At 41.1% G+C, this 18,417-nt stretch overlaps 1 protein-coding gene and 1 long non-coding RNA gene across 2 annotated transcripts in view; both read right to left on the bottom strand.

Annotated features, from left to right (window-relative positions):
- Nucleotides 1-1,652: 1,652 nt before the first annotated feature.
- LOC147999714 (uncharacterized) lies at nucleotides 1,653-6,467 on the bottom strand. The gene is made up of 2 exons (XR_015642845.1): nucleotides 6,300-6,467; nucleotides 1,653-5,260 (listed from the first exon to the last, which is right to left on the bottom strand). It is a non-coding gene; the product is annotated as an uncharacterized LOC147999714 (long non-coding RNA).
- Nucleotides 6,468-9,280: 2,813 nt separating this feature from the next.
- Wdr36 (WD repeat domain 36) overlaps nucleotides 9,281-18,417 on the bottom strand; it is a 28,243-nt gene continuing 19,106 nt past the window's right edge. The window contains 7 exon segments of the mRNA NM_001400815.1: nucleotides 9,281-9,769; nucleotides 10,628-10,815; nucleotides 12,011-12,092; nucleotides 12,253-12,372; nucleotides 13,589-13,734; nucleotides 14,104-14,201; nucleotides 15,756-15,863. Coding sequence (NP_001387744.1) covers nucleotides 9,620-9,769; nucleotides 10,628-10,815; nucleotides 12,011-12,092; nucleotides 12,253-12,372; nucleotides 13,589-13,734; nucleotides 14,104-14,201; nucleotides 15,756-15,863 — 892 coding nt within the window. The 3' untranslated portion in view covers nucleotides 9,281-9,619.

The raw sequence follows: 18,417 nt of genomic DNA, 5'->3' as shown, positions 1-18,417 counted from the left end.
GTCTCTGTGGAGATGGATACATGATGCCCGTCCTATCCTGCTCAGCTTTCTGAAACCAGGCACATCAAAGGCCTTGTCTCTTTTGCTTTGGGATTCTGACCATCTTGCCACGCTGTGCTCTCACCCCAGGTGTACTGAGTAAGGGCTGAGGTAGGGAAGAGGTGGAGAGGAGCAGAACTCCATGGCTATTTCCTCATGGTTGAGCCCCTGCTATGAAGTGTCTTCACCTCACATGGTAACACAGCAGCAGCCATGAGCCACCCATCTCTGCTCCACCTCTGCCTTTCTCCCCAATGAGCTGGTAATTGAAACTGTACTGATTGTCAGGGATGGACCTTCACTCCAGAAGCCATGATTGATCATCGGTGGCTGATGTGTAGTCCCTTCTCCAAATCTGACCATCAATTATTAACCAGAGAATAGACAAGTGTTCTTCTCCAAAGAAAGTCAGGGTCCTTTCCCTCCTCACACGAAGGCTTCTCCTTCATTATTGCTCTTCGAGAAAGGCAGAATGCTAAGCCGAACAAAAACAGACAGGAGCTAAAACATAGGCTTCGTAGTGACTGGCGTGCAGTGTGCTCTGTGCTCCACAGAGCAGCCCCTTGCTGTGCAACACCCGGTGCTGCACACGGCCTGCTAGAGGCCGAGAGTTCTGGAAACACTTAGACTTGCCACTCACCTGCAGGCTTGCCTAGTATTTCTTCAAGTCGAGTGTGGCAGGGGGAAATAAAAGGGTCAGAACAGTGAGGCAGAGGCCAGACTCGCAAAGAGCCAAGGAAGATAAATTAGTTGTAAAGAATGGAATTTAGGTGTGATAGAAACTGCATATTGCTTTAAAAAAAGAATTGCGTTCTAATATTTATGCTGTGATGGCCATCTTGTCAGCTTCAATGGAATGAGAAAAATAAGCCTAAAAGCATACAACTAGGGTGTCTGCGAGGTGATTTCCAGAGAGGATTAACTAGTGGGACAATAATGGGGGTGAAGATGTAACCCAAGGAGGCCTGCAGGCTAGCACAGTCTCTCTTCTCCTGGTGGTCATCACGTGGTATGCCATGCTTCTTTGCAAGCTCCTTGCTGAGAGCCTAAAAACTAAGCTAATTTCCTCTCACAATGTCATTTGTGTCAGGCGGTCTACCCAGAAAGGAAAGAGCTAGCCTATCTGCTAGCCCTTTGCTTTTTTTGGTGAACATTGTTATTTACATGTTTATGGTGTAGAAAATCACTTTATAAGACTGTCAAGGCGATCAGCCAGCATACATCCAGTACGAGCACAAGGATCTGAGAGCTCTGATCCTTAGCACCCAAGTCAAACTCAGGTGTGGGAATACTAGCCCGTCCCATATGTGAAAATCACCGAGAGGCTGCTGACACAGGAACCCTGGGGGTTTGCTGGCCAGCTAGTTTAGTCAATTAGTGAGCTGCAAGATCAGTGAGAGATCGTGTCTCAAAACACAAGACAGAGAAACTGTTGAGTAAGATGCCCAACATCAACCTCTGCGTCCCACACACATGGGAAGACACTCATGAATATGTACGTATGCAGATGCCACCCACGAAAGTACAGACAAAACCAAAACCAAGTATTGAACAACATACGGGACTATTTTAGGGCAACAGCTGCTATGATAAACATCATGACCAAAAGGAAGTTGGGAGGAAAAGCTTTATTTGGTTTACAATTCCATATTATGGCCCATGTTGAAGGAAATCAAACAAGGTGGGCCATAGAGGAGTGCTGCTTACTGGTTCTCACCTCATGGCCCTCAGTGTGTCTTAGAGAGTCCAGAACCACCTGGCCAAGCTATCTTCACTCTCAATGGACTGAGCCTTCCCACATCCATCACTAGTTAGGAAAATGTCTTACAGCCTTGCCTACACTCCCGTCTTAAAAAGGCATTTTCTCAGTTCAGGCTCCTTCCTCTTCAGTGACTCTAGCTTAAATCAAGTAGACAAAAACTAGCAGTCGCAGGACAGAGACATTTAATAGATTCAAGTGGGATTAAAAATTAGCATAATTGAAGACAATGAAATAAACTGTACAGAATTCTTCATACAACTAAAGTCCCTAAGCTCAAAACCTATAAATCTGAGTGAAAGGCAAACCACCAATCAAAGCTACCGGCCTTTCACATTAATTTCAGCAATGGGTACTGAATGGGTAATTTCGGCAGTGATATTTTGTCTAAATTTTCTATTGCAGCTGTTTCTTTCCTGGCAGTTTGATTCTTGTTTTCCGTGTATGTGCAGAGAGAAAGCCTTCTGTGAGAACTCTTTTATCTTCCATGAGCCCCCTTAGTTTGTGCTGTCAGCAGGCTATGATTGTGCTGCCACGCTCTGCTCTGGTAGAGTGTGCTCACTAGATCACAGTGGGTCTATAAGCAGTCTTCTTTTCCCAGCTCTCTTCCTCGTTTTCTACAGGAAGCAGATAAAACTTGCCAGAGTCCTTCGAAAATCTCCCAGTTGTGGGAAAACAATGTCTGAGCAACAGCTGGCCCTTCTGTGTAAACATGTTAGTACAGTCATACCCAGAACAGCCACACTGTGTGCAAGGGTGTAAGCCCCTAAGAGTCATACCCAGAACAGCCACACTGTGTGCAAGGGTGTAAGCCCCTAAGAGGCTCCAGGGGTTTGTGGAGGAGGGTTGGGGCGGGAAGAACCAATATTCTAACTCTAGTGTTGCAATGCGCCGGGTATTTCTCCAATGTGGCTTCAGTAACCCCAGGCCTGCAAGTCTTACCCTAAACCCCTTTCCTTCTTTTCTTTCTAACGCCTCCCAGAACAGGAGGGGTCATAGAATAAGCTGTATAGCCTCCTTCCCTCTCTGGTCCTTTTGTGTCCAAGTTCAGTCAAGCCAGAAGCATGATGAAACACTGTGAAGTCTCATCCCTCAGAGCCTTTCCTGGGAAGGGTCAGGTTGTGCGCGGGTGACGCTGATGCTGACTTGGGGGTCAGCTCCTTCTGAGAACCAATGTCCTTCTCTGTGACAGTCACACATCAGCTCAGAGATTCACACAGGCACTGTGTTCTTCGCTTAACATCACATGCTGGACATCACTGATTCCTCGGCAAAAGCGCAGGCGGTAAGCTTCATGATTGCCTCCGTCCAGGAAGGGAGCCTGTAGTTAACTACTCTTCAGAAACAAATTACTGTGGTTTTGGAATCTCAGGGTCTCAAACCGTTTATCAGCAGAAGACAGAGAGGACAGCAAAACTCTAACCAAAGTGTGTAGGAGAAATACCTTTCAGACCAAGGACCTGGTTTTCCTTTCCTTCCAGAAACACTGCTTTCTCAGGTTGCTTCGACAGAACTGTCAGATAAAATAACATGAAACGAGTAATACTCAGACACTGAGAAAAAGGGATTTTCCAGTGAGATGACAGCTTTTTACCTGGAGAATAGGAAGGAGAGGGAAGGTAGGGAGAGGAAAGCAAAGGAGGGAAAAAGTAGAGGGAGTCCCCCTTTCTGAGCTTCACTGGTCTCCAGTCTCTACAGACAGCAGGATAGGCTGCACTCCTGTGGGTCAACTGCCTCAAAAGGAATAGAATGCTGTGAAAAGCAAAAACAAAAACAGCAGACTAAAGGCTGATAATGTAGCTCAATGACAGAGTTCTTGCTTAGTGTGCCCTGACATAAAAGCACCTTTAAATTCTTAAATTACCCTTCCTATTTAAGCAAACACCAAAGTCTTCTATAATTTGTGATCAAGAGTCCTACGTAATACATAATAAAAATAATTTAAGAAGCTGAAGAGATGGCTTAGAGGCCAAAAGTGCATAGAAAAGTAACACCGTGTAGAGTTGAGACCTTAGGCTTTCCCCCATAAGTAAATGTAATAAATGAAAAAGGGGGCCATGAGTTTGAAGGAGGCCAAGGAACTAGGATATATGCAGCAGTTCTCAACCTGTGGGTCACCACCCCCAGGGGTCGGGTATCAGACATCCTGTCTATCACATATTTACAATTCATAATAGTAGCAAAGTTACAGTGGTATGGTAGCGATGAAAAATTTTACAGTTGGGGGTCAGACAACACGAGGAACTGTACTGAAGGGCCACAGCATCAGGAAGGCTGAGAACTGCCAGCCTGGAGGAAGGAAGGAGAGGAAATAATAAAATCATATTACAATCTGAAAAAATAAAAAAAAAAATAAAGAGAAACACCTTAATGCTGGTTCCACAGGGAGTCACATTATTAAAACTCTGTCTTAATGCCTGGACTATTCTGGTGGACTCTGTATTAAGTACTAATCTAGCCTCTCAATAAAGTATGTATTTCAATCTATCTCTTTTCCTATCACAGAACACTTATTTAAAAAGAACACATGGGCAGTGGTGGCCCATGCCTTTAATCCCAGCACTCAGGAGGCGAGAGGCAGGCAGATCTGAGTTGGAGGCCAGCCTGGTGGACAGAGTGAGTTACAGGACAATCAGGACTACACAGAGAGGCCCTGCCTCAAAAGCCAAAAATAAGTAAAAAAAAAACAAAAAAAAACAACAAAAAAAACCAAAAAAACAAAAAACAAAACTACATTTGAAATATGGTTTTCAAACATACAAACCATGCTTCCCCGGATCCTTTTATAGAATCAGTTCTCCAGGAGGAAATAAGCTTTTAGATACACATTTTTATTTTTGCCCTTCTCTCCCTTTTGTCTCAGAACACTTTTACTTGGGTGGCTGCATGTCTACCTCAGTTCATGTGGTTTCTTGGTGTGGTCTCTCTCCCCTTTCTAGGGCTCAATGAATGACTCAGTCTGGCTCATCAAAAGCTAATCCCCCAGCCACTCTAGTAGGTTTAAAGGTTAAGCAGGCTCACTGTGAGACGTACTGTACTGTACTGTAGGTCTTAGTTTGTAACAAGTTTAAGAATACGTGGGACTAGAGAGCTCAGTGGTTGGGAGCATATACTGCTCTTGCTTAGCACCTGAGTTCAGGACCTGTGATAGGAATCTCAAGAAGTCAAACAACTCCGGTGTCTGAGGGCCTACATCCCTGTGCACATACCTTTTCACATAAATATACATATTGATAATAAAAGTAAATATTAAAAAAACACGAGACTGTAGAACTGTTGACAGCTTGAAGTTTTGGTCTCCAATTTGTTCTCAGCTGTCATGAAGAAATACTCTTGTCAGTCAGTGGGTGAGGTGGGACCCGAGCAGGTTGGTCAGTAAGAGCTCAGAGCATCATGAAGCCCGCCAAACAGCACACCAGGAGACAATTTTATCCCTGTCTTTGTTAGTGTTGGGCTTCTGTCCTGTGTAACCAATTCATAAAAACACGTAAGCCTCCATTAAGTGACACTAACCTCCTTGAAAATGTGCACAAAGCATGATTTTTAAAGAAAATACAATTTGCCAATCATGGCTAAAGAAGAAACTTAACAGTAAAGTTACCACAGAAGAAATGAAAACCAAGAAGCAACAAAGACTCGGGACTTTTCCCCCCACTCAATTCGGCCAAAGTGTTGGTCGTTTTAAAATCAAAGTTAGACTATTCTATCAAACATATGAAACAGTTTCACCTTAGCCTGTGCTACCCGGGGGATGAAATATTACTCAGTACGGGAAATACTCATTCATTATACTAATTGGAGAACTTTTCTTCCAATTTCAAAAAAATGCCTTAAAATCCCCACGTCTATTTATTTAAAAAGTGTTAATAAAATGACTCCTAAGGTATTCTGCTGTCATCAGAGAAGCTGTCTCCTGCAGCAGGTGAGAAGGGATGCAGAGACCCACAGCCAGACATTATGTGGAGGTTTAAACTAGACCTCTCCATCAAACCCCTCCCTCAGAGCTCAGGGAACCTAGCAGAAAAGGAGGAACGAGAATAGAGGAGAGAGGGGGACAGAGGGGACCAGGAGAACTAGGAGCTCTGTATCAACTGAGCAAAGCCCATGTAAACTCCGAGAGTGGGAAACAGCAAGCGCAGGACCAGCATGGGGCTGCACCTGGTCCTCTTAATCACAGCTTTTAGCGTAGCACCCTCTACGGGACCCAAGGGTGTGAACCAGTGGGTCTCTGATTCTTGTGCCTGCTTTTAGGCTTTTTCCCTTTTGTTGGGATGCCTTGTCCAGACTCAATATAATTTTATCTTTTACATTTTGTCTACTTGGTTGTTAATCTTAGAAGCCTGTTCTTTTCTAATGAGAAGAAAGGGAGGGCCCTAAAGGAGAAAGGATATTGGGATGAACTGGGGGAGTGGAGGGCAGGAAAACTGTAATTGGGATTACTGTATGAGAAAAGAATCTATTTTCAATAAAAAGAAAGAAACTAGCACATATAAAATCTTACAATTTAATGAAGGTTGATATCTAGCAGGAACTTAGTGCATCCTCTAACAGAAGACCACTGAGGCGTCCGCACCCAAGCTGGCAACAAGGCAGGCACTTCTACGAGGCACAGCTAGTCGTCTGCAGATCAAGCAATCCTAACTCCAACCAACCAAATACAACATGAACACTGAGTAAGAAATAAAACGTTAGCAACGTCAAAGGAGGAACTTCTCTTGGAATTTCCAAAAGAATGTCTTGATTAACACTTTTAAATGAAGTCCGTATTGTCAAGAAAAACAAGCATATTAAAAATAAATTTGTTTTTATCACAGCAATAATTTATAAAGCATTTTCAAAGAGATTTTACTATAGCAACACAAAAATACCCAGAAATGTCAAAAATGTATTTTACAAACACATACCCACAAACACTGTGAAAATAAGACACTAAGATAGCTTGCTCACAAATATTATGTAATACCAATCGTTGTTCTTGAAGAGAAATACCCATTTTAGTATTTTTTCAATTTTATGATTTAAATTCCACCCAAATCCAGATTGCAAGAAGATATGCTTGATAGGAGGCAAGAAGTATTTGAAAGATATATAAGATGACCATATCCCACCAAACTACAATCAGAGCACACTGTATTCATTGTTAAAACACTGAATAGCTCAAAAAAAAAAAAAATGACAATGAAATCGGGCATTTCTGCTCAATGACAAATGACGAAATAAGTGGATCTTCAATTCATGACGTGTAAACAAATGACCAGCTAAAAGCATTTCCGTGACAGCTGGAAATACACAACCATCTAGAGGAAACATTGATAACAAAGATCAATGCTTAGGTTCTATTAGATATCAACAAGGGTGGGTGTGGTGGTACACACCTTCATTCCCAGCACTTGGGAGGCAGAGGCAGGCAGATTTCTGTGAGTTCTAGGCCAGCCTGGTTTATAAAGTGATTCCCAGGCCAACTAGAGCGATCCTGACTTCAAAACCAAAACAACAAAACCCTTCAATAAATCTGTGAAAGCCAGATGAGTTGATGGATAGAACACACAAATGAGTTCAACCTAAATAAGGAGATGTCCATCCTTACCCAGTGTAAGGAGATAAAACAGTTTTCCTTCCATTAATACAAGTGGTAAAGACATGATACCAAATACCCCTCATGCTATGGGATACTCACTGTTGGCTGAGCGAACTATGAAACCAAACAAAAAGCCCCAAAACTGAGACAACCACTTTGGAGGTCAAGTGGAAGTGTCTCTTTAATGGAAATGCTTATCCTCTAGCCCAGCAGCTCAAACGCCGAGCACATGCTAACCCAATTCTCAATGCAGACGATGCAACACCACGCTTACTTTAGTATGTATGTATGTGAGGGGCGGGGGTGGGCAGAGGAAAATTCTCCGATTTTAGGTGTATGACAGGCAAAGGATATTTTAAGACATGTTGTACAAGTAAAGACATTTTAAGTTACAGACTACCTTCTCTTTATATGAAAAAAATTGAAATGCTACATTTTATTTTCTGTGGCTATGTACTAGAATTGAAAACTGTTGTCAAAACCAAATCTGTTATTTTTATAAAATGTAGTCATATATGACACATGTACTTTAAAATTCAAAAGTAAAGAAGTATACAGAGACTGGTAACATTTTAAGAAAAACACATATGCAAAATTATATCTTGTACTTTTTTCTTCTCTTCCTTCTTGGCAGTGTCTAAGGTTTTAGAAGGTTATTGACAAAATAATGTCTTAATACTGTCCTTATTAAGTATTATTGTCTTAAGACATTAATACTTAATGTCTTAAGACATCTCTAAAAAATGACAATAGGATCAACTCTGCATCTTCATTTGAAAACTCACTTTATGATTAGAGAAAAATAAGAAAAAAGAGTTGACAGCTCCTATCATTTTGTCTTAGTTTTACAGTATGTTTAAGTAGGTGATTATATGCACTCAGGTTTAAGCAACTGTCTATGGAAATCAGAAGTCATTACTCACACTTGAGTCACTGCTGTTGATATATTAATATACAGTCACATACAAAGTCAATACAAAGGTGGGTTTCATTGTTCCTGTCATAACTGACAAATCCTATCTCACACTAGTAAATTAGAAATCACTTGCATAACAAATTTCTCATAGGTTCTTCTTAGTATTTGAGTGTATATATGTGTATATGTATGTATAGGTTAGCGACAACTTGAAAGAATTAGTTCTCACGTTCTACAACATGGGTCCTGGGAATTGAACTCTGGCCTCTGGACTTGGTGGCAAGCTCCTTTAACCACTGAGCCATCTTAACAACCCTTTCTGTATGGACTTTGCTGCAAAGTCTGTAAAATCCTCTAAGCTAATGTTGAGCAAGAACACCTAGACAACACTGAGGAGTAGTTTTTAGAGCACAGGGCCCTAACTATTGCTTATTTTTCATTATTTTTATTAGACATGGTCTCAGGCTAGCCTCCAGCTATTATTTTTGGCATCATTTTGGTCTTCTAGCCTTTACCTCTGGGGTACTGAAATTGCAGGTGCTATACCACTAAGTCTGGTTTATATGGGCTTTGTGCTCTCTCTAACCCAAACTGTTTCATTTTAATTGCTGTGTTGCTAAAGCACTGGGCCATTAAGAAAGATGATGACAAGCGTAGTCAGCAGTCTCTTCCCGGATCCACCATCATCAGAAAAGGACAGCCCTCCCTGCAGCCCAGCACCTCCCTGTGCAGACACCCACTGTCCTTCTCCTTGGAGCTCCTGCCTCTCACATTCCTTCTAATGAAAATTTGTCAGGAAGGAGGCGACCGAGAAAGCTCTAGGCTCTGTGTCACAAAGCCAGGCATGGCACAGATCCCCACCAACCTTTGAGTCCTCTGTAACGCAGGGGGCCTGCACCAAAGGCACTAGACTCAAAACACAGCTTCGAGAATCAGCACCCTGTTTCATCAAGTCACCCAGAAAAGAAACACTCACTTTTCTAGTATCATAAAAGCATTTTTAGTAAGTATATTATAGATCTGCTTTATCTGACATTGTCAATTTAATTCAGTAAAACACACTAAATAGGCAGTCTTTTATACATAACATGAAAAAATACAAAGTGGCAATAATTCACATATGTGACTCTTGTGACGAACTCAGGTAGTTTTAAGTTCTCTTGGTGTGCAGAGCAGAATAAAAAGGTACAATTTCCTGTGTACAAAGGCTTTAAAGCACTTACACTACACTAGCTGCTCACTCCATGCTGAGCTGGGATGAAATTAAACAGCACACTTCACATATAGTTTGATTTCTGTAACCACTTAGTTTTTTATTATTTTTTTTTTACAACAAAGCACTTTTGATATAATTTAAGACACACATGCTTTGATTGAAGAGTGACTGTAAGTGAGTCCAATCTTCTTCTACCTGTGATGACAACTTCACCAGCTCCTCTAAAAGCACTGGCTCCAAAGGAAGCATTCTGAGGTGTAACTGAGGAGGAGAGGTGACGGTTAAGTTGGACATTTTAGTTAAGTATACTAAACTTTGATTTCTTTTCCTACCAAGGAAGTTGTGAAGAGAGTTATCTAAATATTTCTTTCTTCAGTGATGGTTCATTGTTCTCTGACTTCCCACTGCCCCAAAACATTTTATATCAAGTTTTCTATGAGCTTAAACAGAATCGACATTACCTTCATTCTCCCATACCACAGACCAGGTATCACCGTTCCTGGGCCTCTAGGTTCCCTTTTTCTCTAACCCACTGGTGAGGAATGGCAGTCATTGATTTTCTAAAGATTTATGTAAATTTGTTTTAGGGACTAATGTCCGGCTTAAGTAAGTTTAAAGACTCCTTTGACAGCCTGGGCTACATGGAGAGCAGGCACTCCTGGAGCTGGCACCATCTACTCCTTCACCGCACAGAGGGCTTACAAAGAGCATCACGCTGTGCCACGCCACTCGGGGCTGCTGGAGGTGGACATGTCGATTTCAGCAGCAGACAAAAATGAACAAACAAAAGAGCCCAACTCTCCCTCGTGAGCACAGAAAACTTAAGAAGGAAAATGTAAACGTCAAAGGTTAAGGTTCAGCACAGGTAACAAAGAGATGACAAGTAGGGACAAAGTCACAATTATGTCACTGAGTAAGAACAAAAATAAAGACTGCAAAGCTCCAAAGGCCCCGCCACGTCAGTGTGGCAGACAGCAGGCCAGGCAGCTTCTGCTCAGTTAGTCACATGTCACGTGTCCATGAGCTCACCCAAGACTGCGGATCAGAACACGTCCATTTTTGCAGAATATTGTTTCCTGTCAGTGCCACCCAGAAAGGAAAGTATCGCACATCACTCACCTTCAGAAACAATGCAAGGTACGCCTGGGCCAGCTCGAAATCACGCTTTCTGTCCAGCATCACCCCGATCATACTCAAAAAGCTCCGCATGGCCTCTATTGACCCGCCGTCCTCAGGAGACAAGTTCCGCAGCTCCGTTTCAATCCCAGACGGGCCTAACTCTTTCAGAAGGTTAAGAGCCCCTTCATCTGCATTAGTTAGATGAATTTAGTTATTTCTTACACATTACTTAAGAAGCTGCGATCTTCCTTAATAACCAAGCAGTACTTATGTAAATGGCATTAGACTTTCTTTACATGCATCATTTTCTCATATCATAGCACAATGAGTTGCCAAGATAAGTTAAGCAGTAAAAACTTCAATACCAGTCAAAGTACTGAACGTTCTTAGTTTTGTACTGTCAGGAATTTAAACTTCAATTAGAACAAAGAGATTGTACCACTAGGTCATCAAGAAACATACTGCACAATATATTAAATGACATTACCACCAGGAATAGGGTGAGGTGGGGAATTTTTATTGTTATAAAAAAATAAAACCGTTGTGGTTGATAAGACACATCAACACTACAGAAGTGTATGGGGAAGCCTCCGGCCCTGCTGCTACCAATCCCAGCTCTCCCTGAGAGCTCTGCACTGGGGCTTACCCTGCAGCCCACAGAGATACACTAAACACCAGCACGGCTACTGAGTGCCTTGCTGTTCAGCACAGGCTCGGCAGCTCTCACCACTCCAGTACACTGTAAACACTGCGTCTACTCCACACTCCTCGATGGACAGGAAGTAAGCAGCACTGTCCTCTGACCGCCCACACGGACCAAGTGACACTGACAAGCACATTTCAATCACACAACAAGAGCAGTCGAATTTCTCAACAGAGTTCAAGTTTAAAAAAAAATGCATATATTTAGTATTTGCTACACAGTAACCTGAAAAGTCTACATACAACAAAATTAAAAATTATTTTTTCTTTTCTTTTAAAAGTACATTTCTACAAGATGATTTGAAAATATAAAAATTACCTAAAACATCTGTTATTGCATATTAAGAATCATATGACTAACTTGATTTTCAAACGAAAACAGGAAGCTTGAGGCTCCCACTGGACAAAACTCGGGCAATGAAGCAACTGACCAACCACACAGGACATGTCAGTAAGTCCTTCATCTCTAAACGCAACCGAGTTTCCATCCAGACGACTGGAGAGAGTCTCAAGAGGTTTACCATCACCATTACCTGAATGCACTGCCACTACTCAGTCAACGTAATTCAAAAGCGAAGCTAGTGTACCTATATTTTTTCTCTATGAACTCTGCAATTTTTCATTCAATAAACTAAATCAAAAATGAAGATACTTGTTCAAATATTTTATAATTCAACTTACACTGATTATTTTGTAATCCTTCTTCAAGTTTCAGGTAGAAATTTGATTTTTGAGCCAAAATCCCAAGGTTTACCACCTTAGACTTAAATAAAAACAAATGCATATTACTTAATGAATACAAGTACCACCCAAAATATAGCACATAACTTAAAATGAGCATTAATTTACTTGATAACACTGGAAGAGACACAAAATGCCACAAACAGACCCCCATAAACTTAAAAGACTGATCTGGTTCTTACCTGCTGGGGGTCACTGGTGGGTTCAGGTACAGCAAACCTGGGGACAAGCCCGGGAACTGTTGGGATGAAGAACGGAGCTGACTGGGGAACCTTGGGTGGTTCTTTTGGTTTATTCTTTTTCTGATTGAGAGAGAACAGAGGGAACCGAGTGGTGAGTACTTACTCTAGCAACACTTTCCATATTTGATCACAAAGGAACTGAAAACACCACCAGAGAGAGCTGTAGGAGTAACACCTTTCCATGCTAGAATGCTGAAATAAAATCCACCTGAGCAAGGCTGTGACTGTCTGTCCTTCCCAACATGACAGGCAGAGGAGCAGCCTCAGAAAGGCTCATCTTCACAAAATGAGCCAGAACACTCAGGATCTCGTAAACAAGATATAAACGACTTAAGAGTGGCTGGTCGCCCGAGAAAATCCAGATCCAGAAGTGCACACTCCCGCATTAGGAAGAATTTAATATTTTGGAAAAATATGACCCTACTTCTTTTTGTTTTTAAGAATTTTAACTTTTCTTTAGTAATTTGAAAAGAAAATATTTTATATCATTGCCAATTTATAAAATATTTCATGTCGTAAAATGCCACTGAAATTTCTGCTAATTTTTTTATACAAGATTTTATTTTTATTTTTAAAATTCTGAATCTGTGGCTTTGTGTACTTGAGTATAGTGACCAGAGCCACAGGAAGCTGTGAGATCCTCTGAGCTCCTGTTGGTTTTGAGTCACCTAATGTAGGTGTTGAGGACCTAACTCAGGTCCTCTGCGAAGTAGGGCCAGCTCTTAACCATGGAGCCATCTCTCCAGCTGGAGCGCTTTCTCAAAACTGTACTGTCCTCAGGGAGAAATGGGCTCACTTTGTTTTCACCATTACAGCCTCTTAATAGATTACCTCAGTCTTACCTAGTGAAGTTACTTGCTGACCCTCATACAGCAAGCTCTGAAAGTCTACTTAGCAACAGAAAGAAAATGCAACAATAAAAGGTTAATTGTGGCATTAAAAAAAAACTAGGAAAAATTCTTAAACATAGTATTAAGACACAAGTAGTTAGATAGCAACTTTTCTTCCTTTTGTTTTGAAAGTAAGAAATACAACTTATTAGACTGGACACTGAAACAGCCCAGTCTGAAATCTCTATAGTTACGGTGTTTCTGCTACATCCAAAAACCTGCAGTGCCCTTACAGTGGACATAGGACTGGACCTATAATAGCACCACACGAAACACCACCCAATTAAACAGCAGCGTCTTGTGTATCATTTTCCCAATACTCTCAAAGCAGGAAATGCTCGTGGAGAATAGGCTGGGACACAGTGTCAAGAAGAGTAAAATGTTACCTTGATAACATCAAGATTCAGAAGGTTTTTCCAGCGTGACTCAGGGAGAAGTGAGAGAGTCACCAGTTGCTCATTCAACTGCTCTGGCGACTCATACTCTATCATTTCATCGCTTGGCTCAATCTGTTCTTCCAATGCTTCCAGACCTTAAAGCAGAGGTTCAGGGAAGACAGATGACGGCACAGAAGCTCTATCACATAAAGAAGTGATCTCATCCCATAGTGCTCTGCCGCACAACATTCAACCGGTACAGCCTTGCAACTCCCTTTACCTCTTTCCTTTGCTTTCCCCTCTTATTTCCTTCTAATTCCTGTCACAGACTTCAAATATTTTCACATAGGCTACTACATGTTAACGACACACCACTAGTTATGGTTCTCTATAAAGCCACTAAACACATTTTAAATCAGTTAAATAAAAACTTTGATTGACTTCATTTACTCTGATTGTTTTGCAACAATGACCTAATAATAAATTTATAATACATCTCAAAACTTTTGTTATTTTGTGATTACCTTGGGTTTGACAAGTACCAGGAAGCATCAGTACGGAAGGGACATAATCTGGAGGAAGTGGTCGCAGGGAGACAACTGAATAGAGGGAAATATTCGACCTGAGCAAGCAAAAAACAAGTATTTCATAATAATACATTACTGCAGAAACATTATCTTTAGAGAAACTTTAATACCTGGTAATGATCCCTATCTTGAATTTGGCCAGAGACTACAATCAGTAACAAGAGAGATTTTGAAAAATGCTAAAGTAAAAAAGGCTATATAAAAACATGAATGGGGTTGGAGAAATAGCACAGCAGTGAAGAGCACTGACTGTTCAAGAGGACAGGGGTCAGTTACTAGCACCAATATGGTTGTTCCACAACTGTCCGTAATTCTAGTTCCAGCAGATCCAACACCCTCCTCTGGCCTCTGCAGGCACTAAATACATGTAGACCTAACACGTAGGCATAAAATTAATGAAGTTTCCAATTTTTTGAGACAGGGTGTCACCATGCATCCTTGGCTGACTTGGAACTCACTACGTATAGAGCACCTGCCTCTATGGCTTGTACAACCATACCAGGCCGAAGTTTGTTTCTAACATAGTACAAAGACTTGAAGAGAAACTAGTAGTAGATAATACTTTTACAAGATTAAAAAAAAAAAAAAAAGCATAGCAAAAAGACAGGTTGGGAAAGCAAGTTAAAGTGAAATCCTAATAATGCTCTCAGGGGTAACAAGCAGCCACCAACTGGCCTTTTCTGCAATGGCTAAGTAACCATGCCACATACACATCTGCAAAGCAGTCGTAAGGGAGTATATTATTCCTAATATGAATGTCAGTGGGAAAAAAAAGCGGAACTCAGGTCCCAAGTCATATTAACAGCAGTACCCTACAGAGAAGCGCCACACTCCTCTACACAGGCCTCACAACTGCTAGTCATCCCTAAGTACCAAAGCTTCACTGATTCTAGATGACAACATAATTTTGCTTTTTAAGATGGCCAAAAATCATAAATCAAATTTACTTTTTTCCATTAAAATAAACTAGAACATACTTTATAATTAGAATTAGAAAAGACTGGTAAGGGAGAATTCCCATATAGTTCTAACACTCATCAAACTGAGACAGGATGATCACAGACTTAAGACCAGCATTCAATAAATACAAAGATTTCAAGGCAGCTAAAAGAACTGGATGTGTAAGCTCGGGAAAGAGATATATTTTCTCAGGTTATTCACCATTAACTACAGTGTCTTACATGTTCAAGCCAGAGAGTTTGAAGAACCACATGTTTTTAAATGGTTATGAAAGCCATGCAACTAGGATGCATCTCGCCAAGCATTTTGCTCATGTGTGCCACACTTTATAAAGCACACTAAAGTGCAGAAGTGATTAGCAAAAATCATATGTTCTAGATATATAATATATACCTAGATATATAAGTATGTTAAATATAATAGCAGACAAAAAATGTAATTTAGAACATGCATTTGAACAAAGCTATCTAAATTACCAAGTATCAGTCCTTGATTCATGGTGGATGAACTAGGCTGCGTGACAGTTCCAGTGTATAAAAACCCACTAAGTGGTGATTTTAACCACACTCATCTTGACCATTTCCATCTCTCCACTGTCAGGAAAGATGACATGTCAGGAAAGAACTCACCACAGATAAATTCCAAGGTGATCCACATGGGACGTTGCTAGAAAGTCTCCAGTTGGGGACATAGTAACATTTAGAGGAGCAGAGTCCAGCAAAAAACAGTCGATTAGGCTACAAAAAGAGGTATAAGTACGTAAGCTTTATTCATCATAAAGGTATACTTTGCAAGGGGCGGGGTGCACAATCTTTTACCAAAAGTAATAAGCAATACGTTTTTTTTTTCTTTTTACAAATTATAACCAGTTACTACTAACCACTGCTTTGTCAACCCTGCTCCTGAGTGAAAACAATTACCTTCATGGGAATGCCTGAAGCATTAGACAGACTACTTAGCTTCAACAGTAAGAAGAGTACTAGAGAAGAGTACTAGAGGAAACAATGTTTTTCTCACCCCAGCTTGGTATACTTATTGGGAATAATTTTAAAGACAGCACACACTTAAGAGGAGGGAGGGAGGGACCACTGCACAAAGTACACCAACAAAACCTATGCACATCTTGATAGTGAGCCACTGAACGTTTCTGAGCAGGTAATGGTAGAATCTTCTCTTTAATAAAGAAATCTACCAGCAGAATGAATACTATATTTGAACAGGAAGAAAAATGGGATTATGAATCACTTAGTGGGTGAAGAATCGCAATAGGGTGGTTAATGGCTGCAGGAAGTCAAAGCAGGCCAAGGAGCAAGAGAATGAGGGGAGCACAGACTCCTCAAGCTGACGGGAAGAGGAGGAGGAAGAGGAAGAAGAGGAGGAGGAAGAGGAAGAAGAGGAGGAGGAGGAAGAAAAAGAAGAGGAGGAAGAAGAGGAAGAAGAGGAGGAGGAGGAGGAATAGGAGGAGGAAGAGGAGAAAGAGGAAGAAGAGGAGGAGGAAGAAGAGGAGGAAGAGGAGAAAGAAGAAGAAGAGGAGGAGGAGAACCTTCAGAAAAGGTAGACTTGTTTGCTGTTGTTGTTTCACTTTAAGCATGCACGTATGTGCACATGTGTGCCTGCTGGGTCCTTGGAACTGAAGTTATGGATAGCTGTGAGCTACTACTATGTGTGCTGGGAATCCAATCCTGGGCTGCTGCAAGAGCAGCAGGCGCCATCTCTCCGCTCCAGAGTAGACTAGTTAGTTTTAAACACAGCTGTTAAAAAAAGTCACTGTGTCAAAGAGAATGCATGTTTCATGGAAACATGTAACAAGTATCTAAGTTCAGGCTCCATTCTCATACAAGCGGCTTAATAGAGATAATAGCAGTTTTTAACTCATCTCTGCTCCTGCATTTTATGTTTACAAGTGTCCTGATCCAAGACTTGAAGTGACTCATGTAATTTTTATAACCTGTGAGACACAATCATCTTTATCATATAGATCAGAAAGCCAAGTTTCAGTTTAAAAACTTGTGTAAGATAGAAATCAATTGAACCAGGAATCATGCCCAAGAAGACTGCACTTCTAGCCATAACTGGAATTAAATGTAACTGTCCATGGCAGCTCTTCAGCTAAGACACCAGATGGCACGTTTGCTGAAAGGCTCTTTAACATCTTAAACCTTAAGTGAAAAACCCAAAATGAGAGAGAAATGATTACAATTCGGGGTTCTGGGAACTAACAAATGCCAAAGTGCGTTCAGGACGAGCACTGCTGGCTGGTTCTCAGATGTAGGAGAAGGGGAGCGATAGCAGTCTGGTTTCTGCTTAAGTCTGAATGGGAAGGAAGCTCCCAAGAAACACTTGTATGAGGGACAGAGGAAGGGGAAGCAAAGTGTTCAACCACTCAAAAGCCAGCAATGATTAAAGTGTCATTGTTTAATTCCCTTGGTCTAAATAACCCAGAGCAGACAGTATTTACCCAATACATAAAACACAAATTTCCTCATTTTACTTCTCCTTTATCTGAGGCAGAGCAGAGGTTTAAGCATGTAGGGATCAACTTCCTACCATGCTCTAATCCATCTGTTCAGAGAATTAACTGCTTGAGCAAACTTGTTCTACTCAAGAATTCAATTTTGTCCATTTCATTGTGCAACTTCATTTCTACAGCTGTGCTGTGTGGGTAGGCTGGCTTTCCACTGTGTGAAAGAAAGCACCAAATTGAGGAAGGCACTTTCCACATATACAGCATATTTTCTGCTGTCACCTAAACTCACATGGCTTCAATATGCAAGCTTAATCCAGAGTGAAGCCAGGGTAATGCCAGGCATGTTGTTCATTGCTGCCAGTGATGGGACCACTTTCCACAGGCATCGTCACTGAGGAGAACCAGGAAAGGCTCTAACTTATGAGGAGAAATGTCACGTGTCATCTTTTCCAATTTTTCTCATATTCTATAGACTGTAAAGCTGAGGTAGGAATGAGATAAAACAAAATGCAAACTTCTGCCCTAAAATCATTTAATTTTGTGTATTTGTCACTCCCTATGAAATCAGCCTGATTTCCAGTTGATCGGAAACCAGAATAAATCAAAGTAGTCTGCATTATAGGGCTGACACAACTTGAAGGATTATGACTTCTACTTACACTTGCAATCAATCGGTAAGCCTGCCGTGTGCTTTAAAGAGAACACTCCCATGGGTACAGCCCTGTGGGACTACACTTGCATGCTCACCCATACATCACCTCACTGCTTAGTTTGCATAGGAAACTTACTCATTTTAATATTTAATTGAGGATACTTTGTGTAAG

Source organism: Rattus norvegicus, chromosome 18 (assembly GCF_021556685.1).
Source record: "Rattus norvegicus strain SHRSP/BbbUtx chromosome 18, alternate assembly SHRSP_T2T, whole genome shotgun sequence".
In the NCBI taxonomy this organism is placed as follows: Eukaryota; Metazoa; Chordata; class Mammalia; order Rodentia; family Muridae; genus Rattus; species Rattus norvegicus.
The sequence above is the reverse complement of the archived record's forward strand: the minus strand, read 5'-3'. Positions and strand labels throughout refer to the sequence as shown.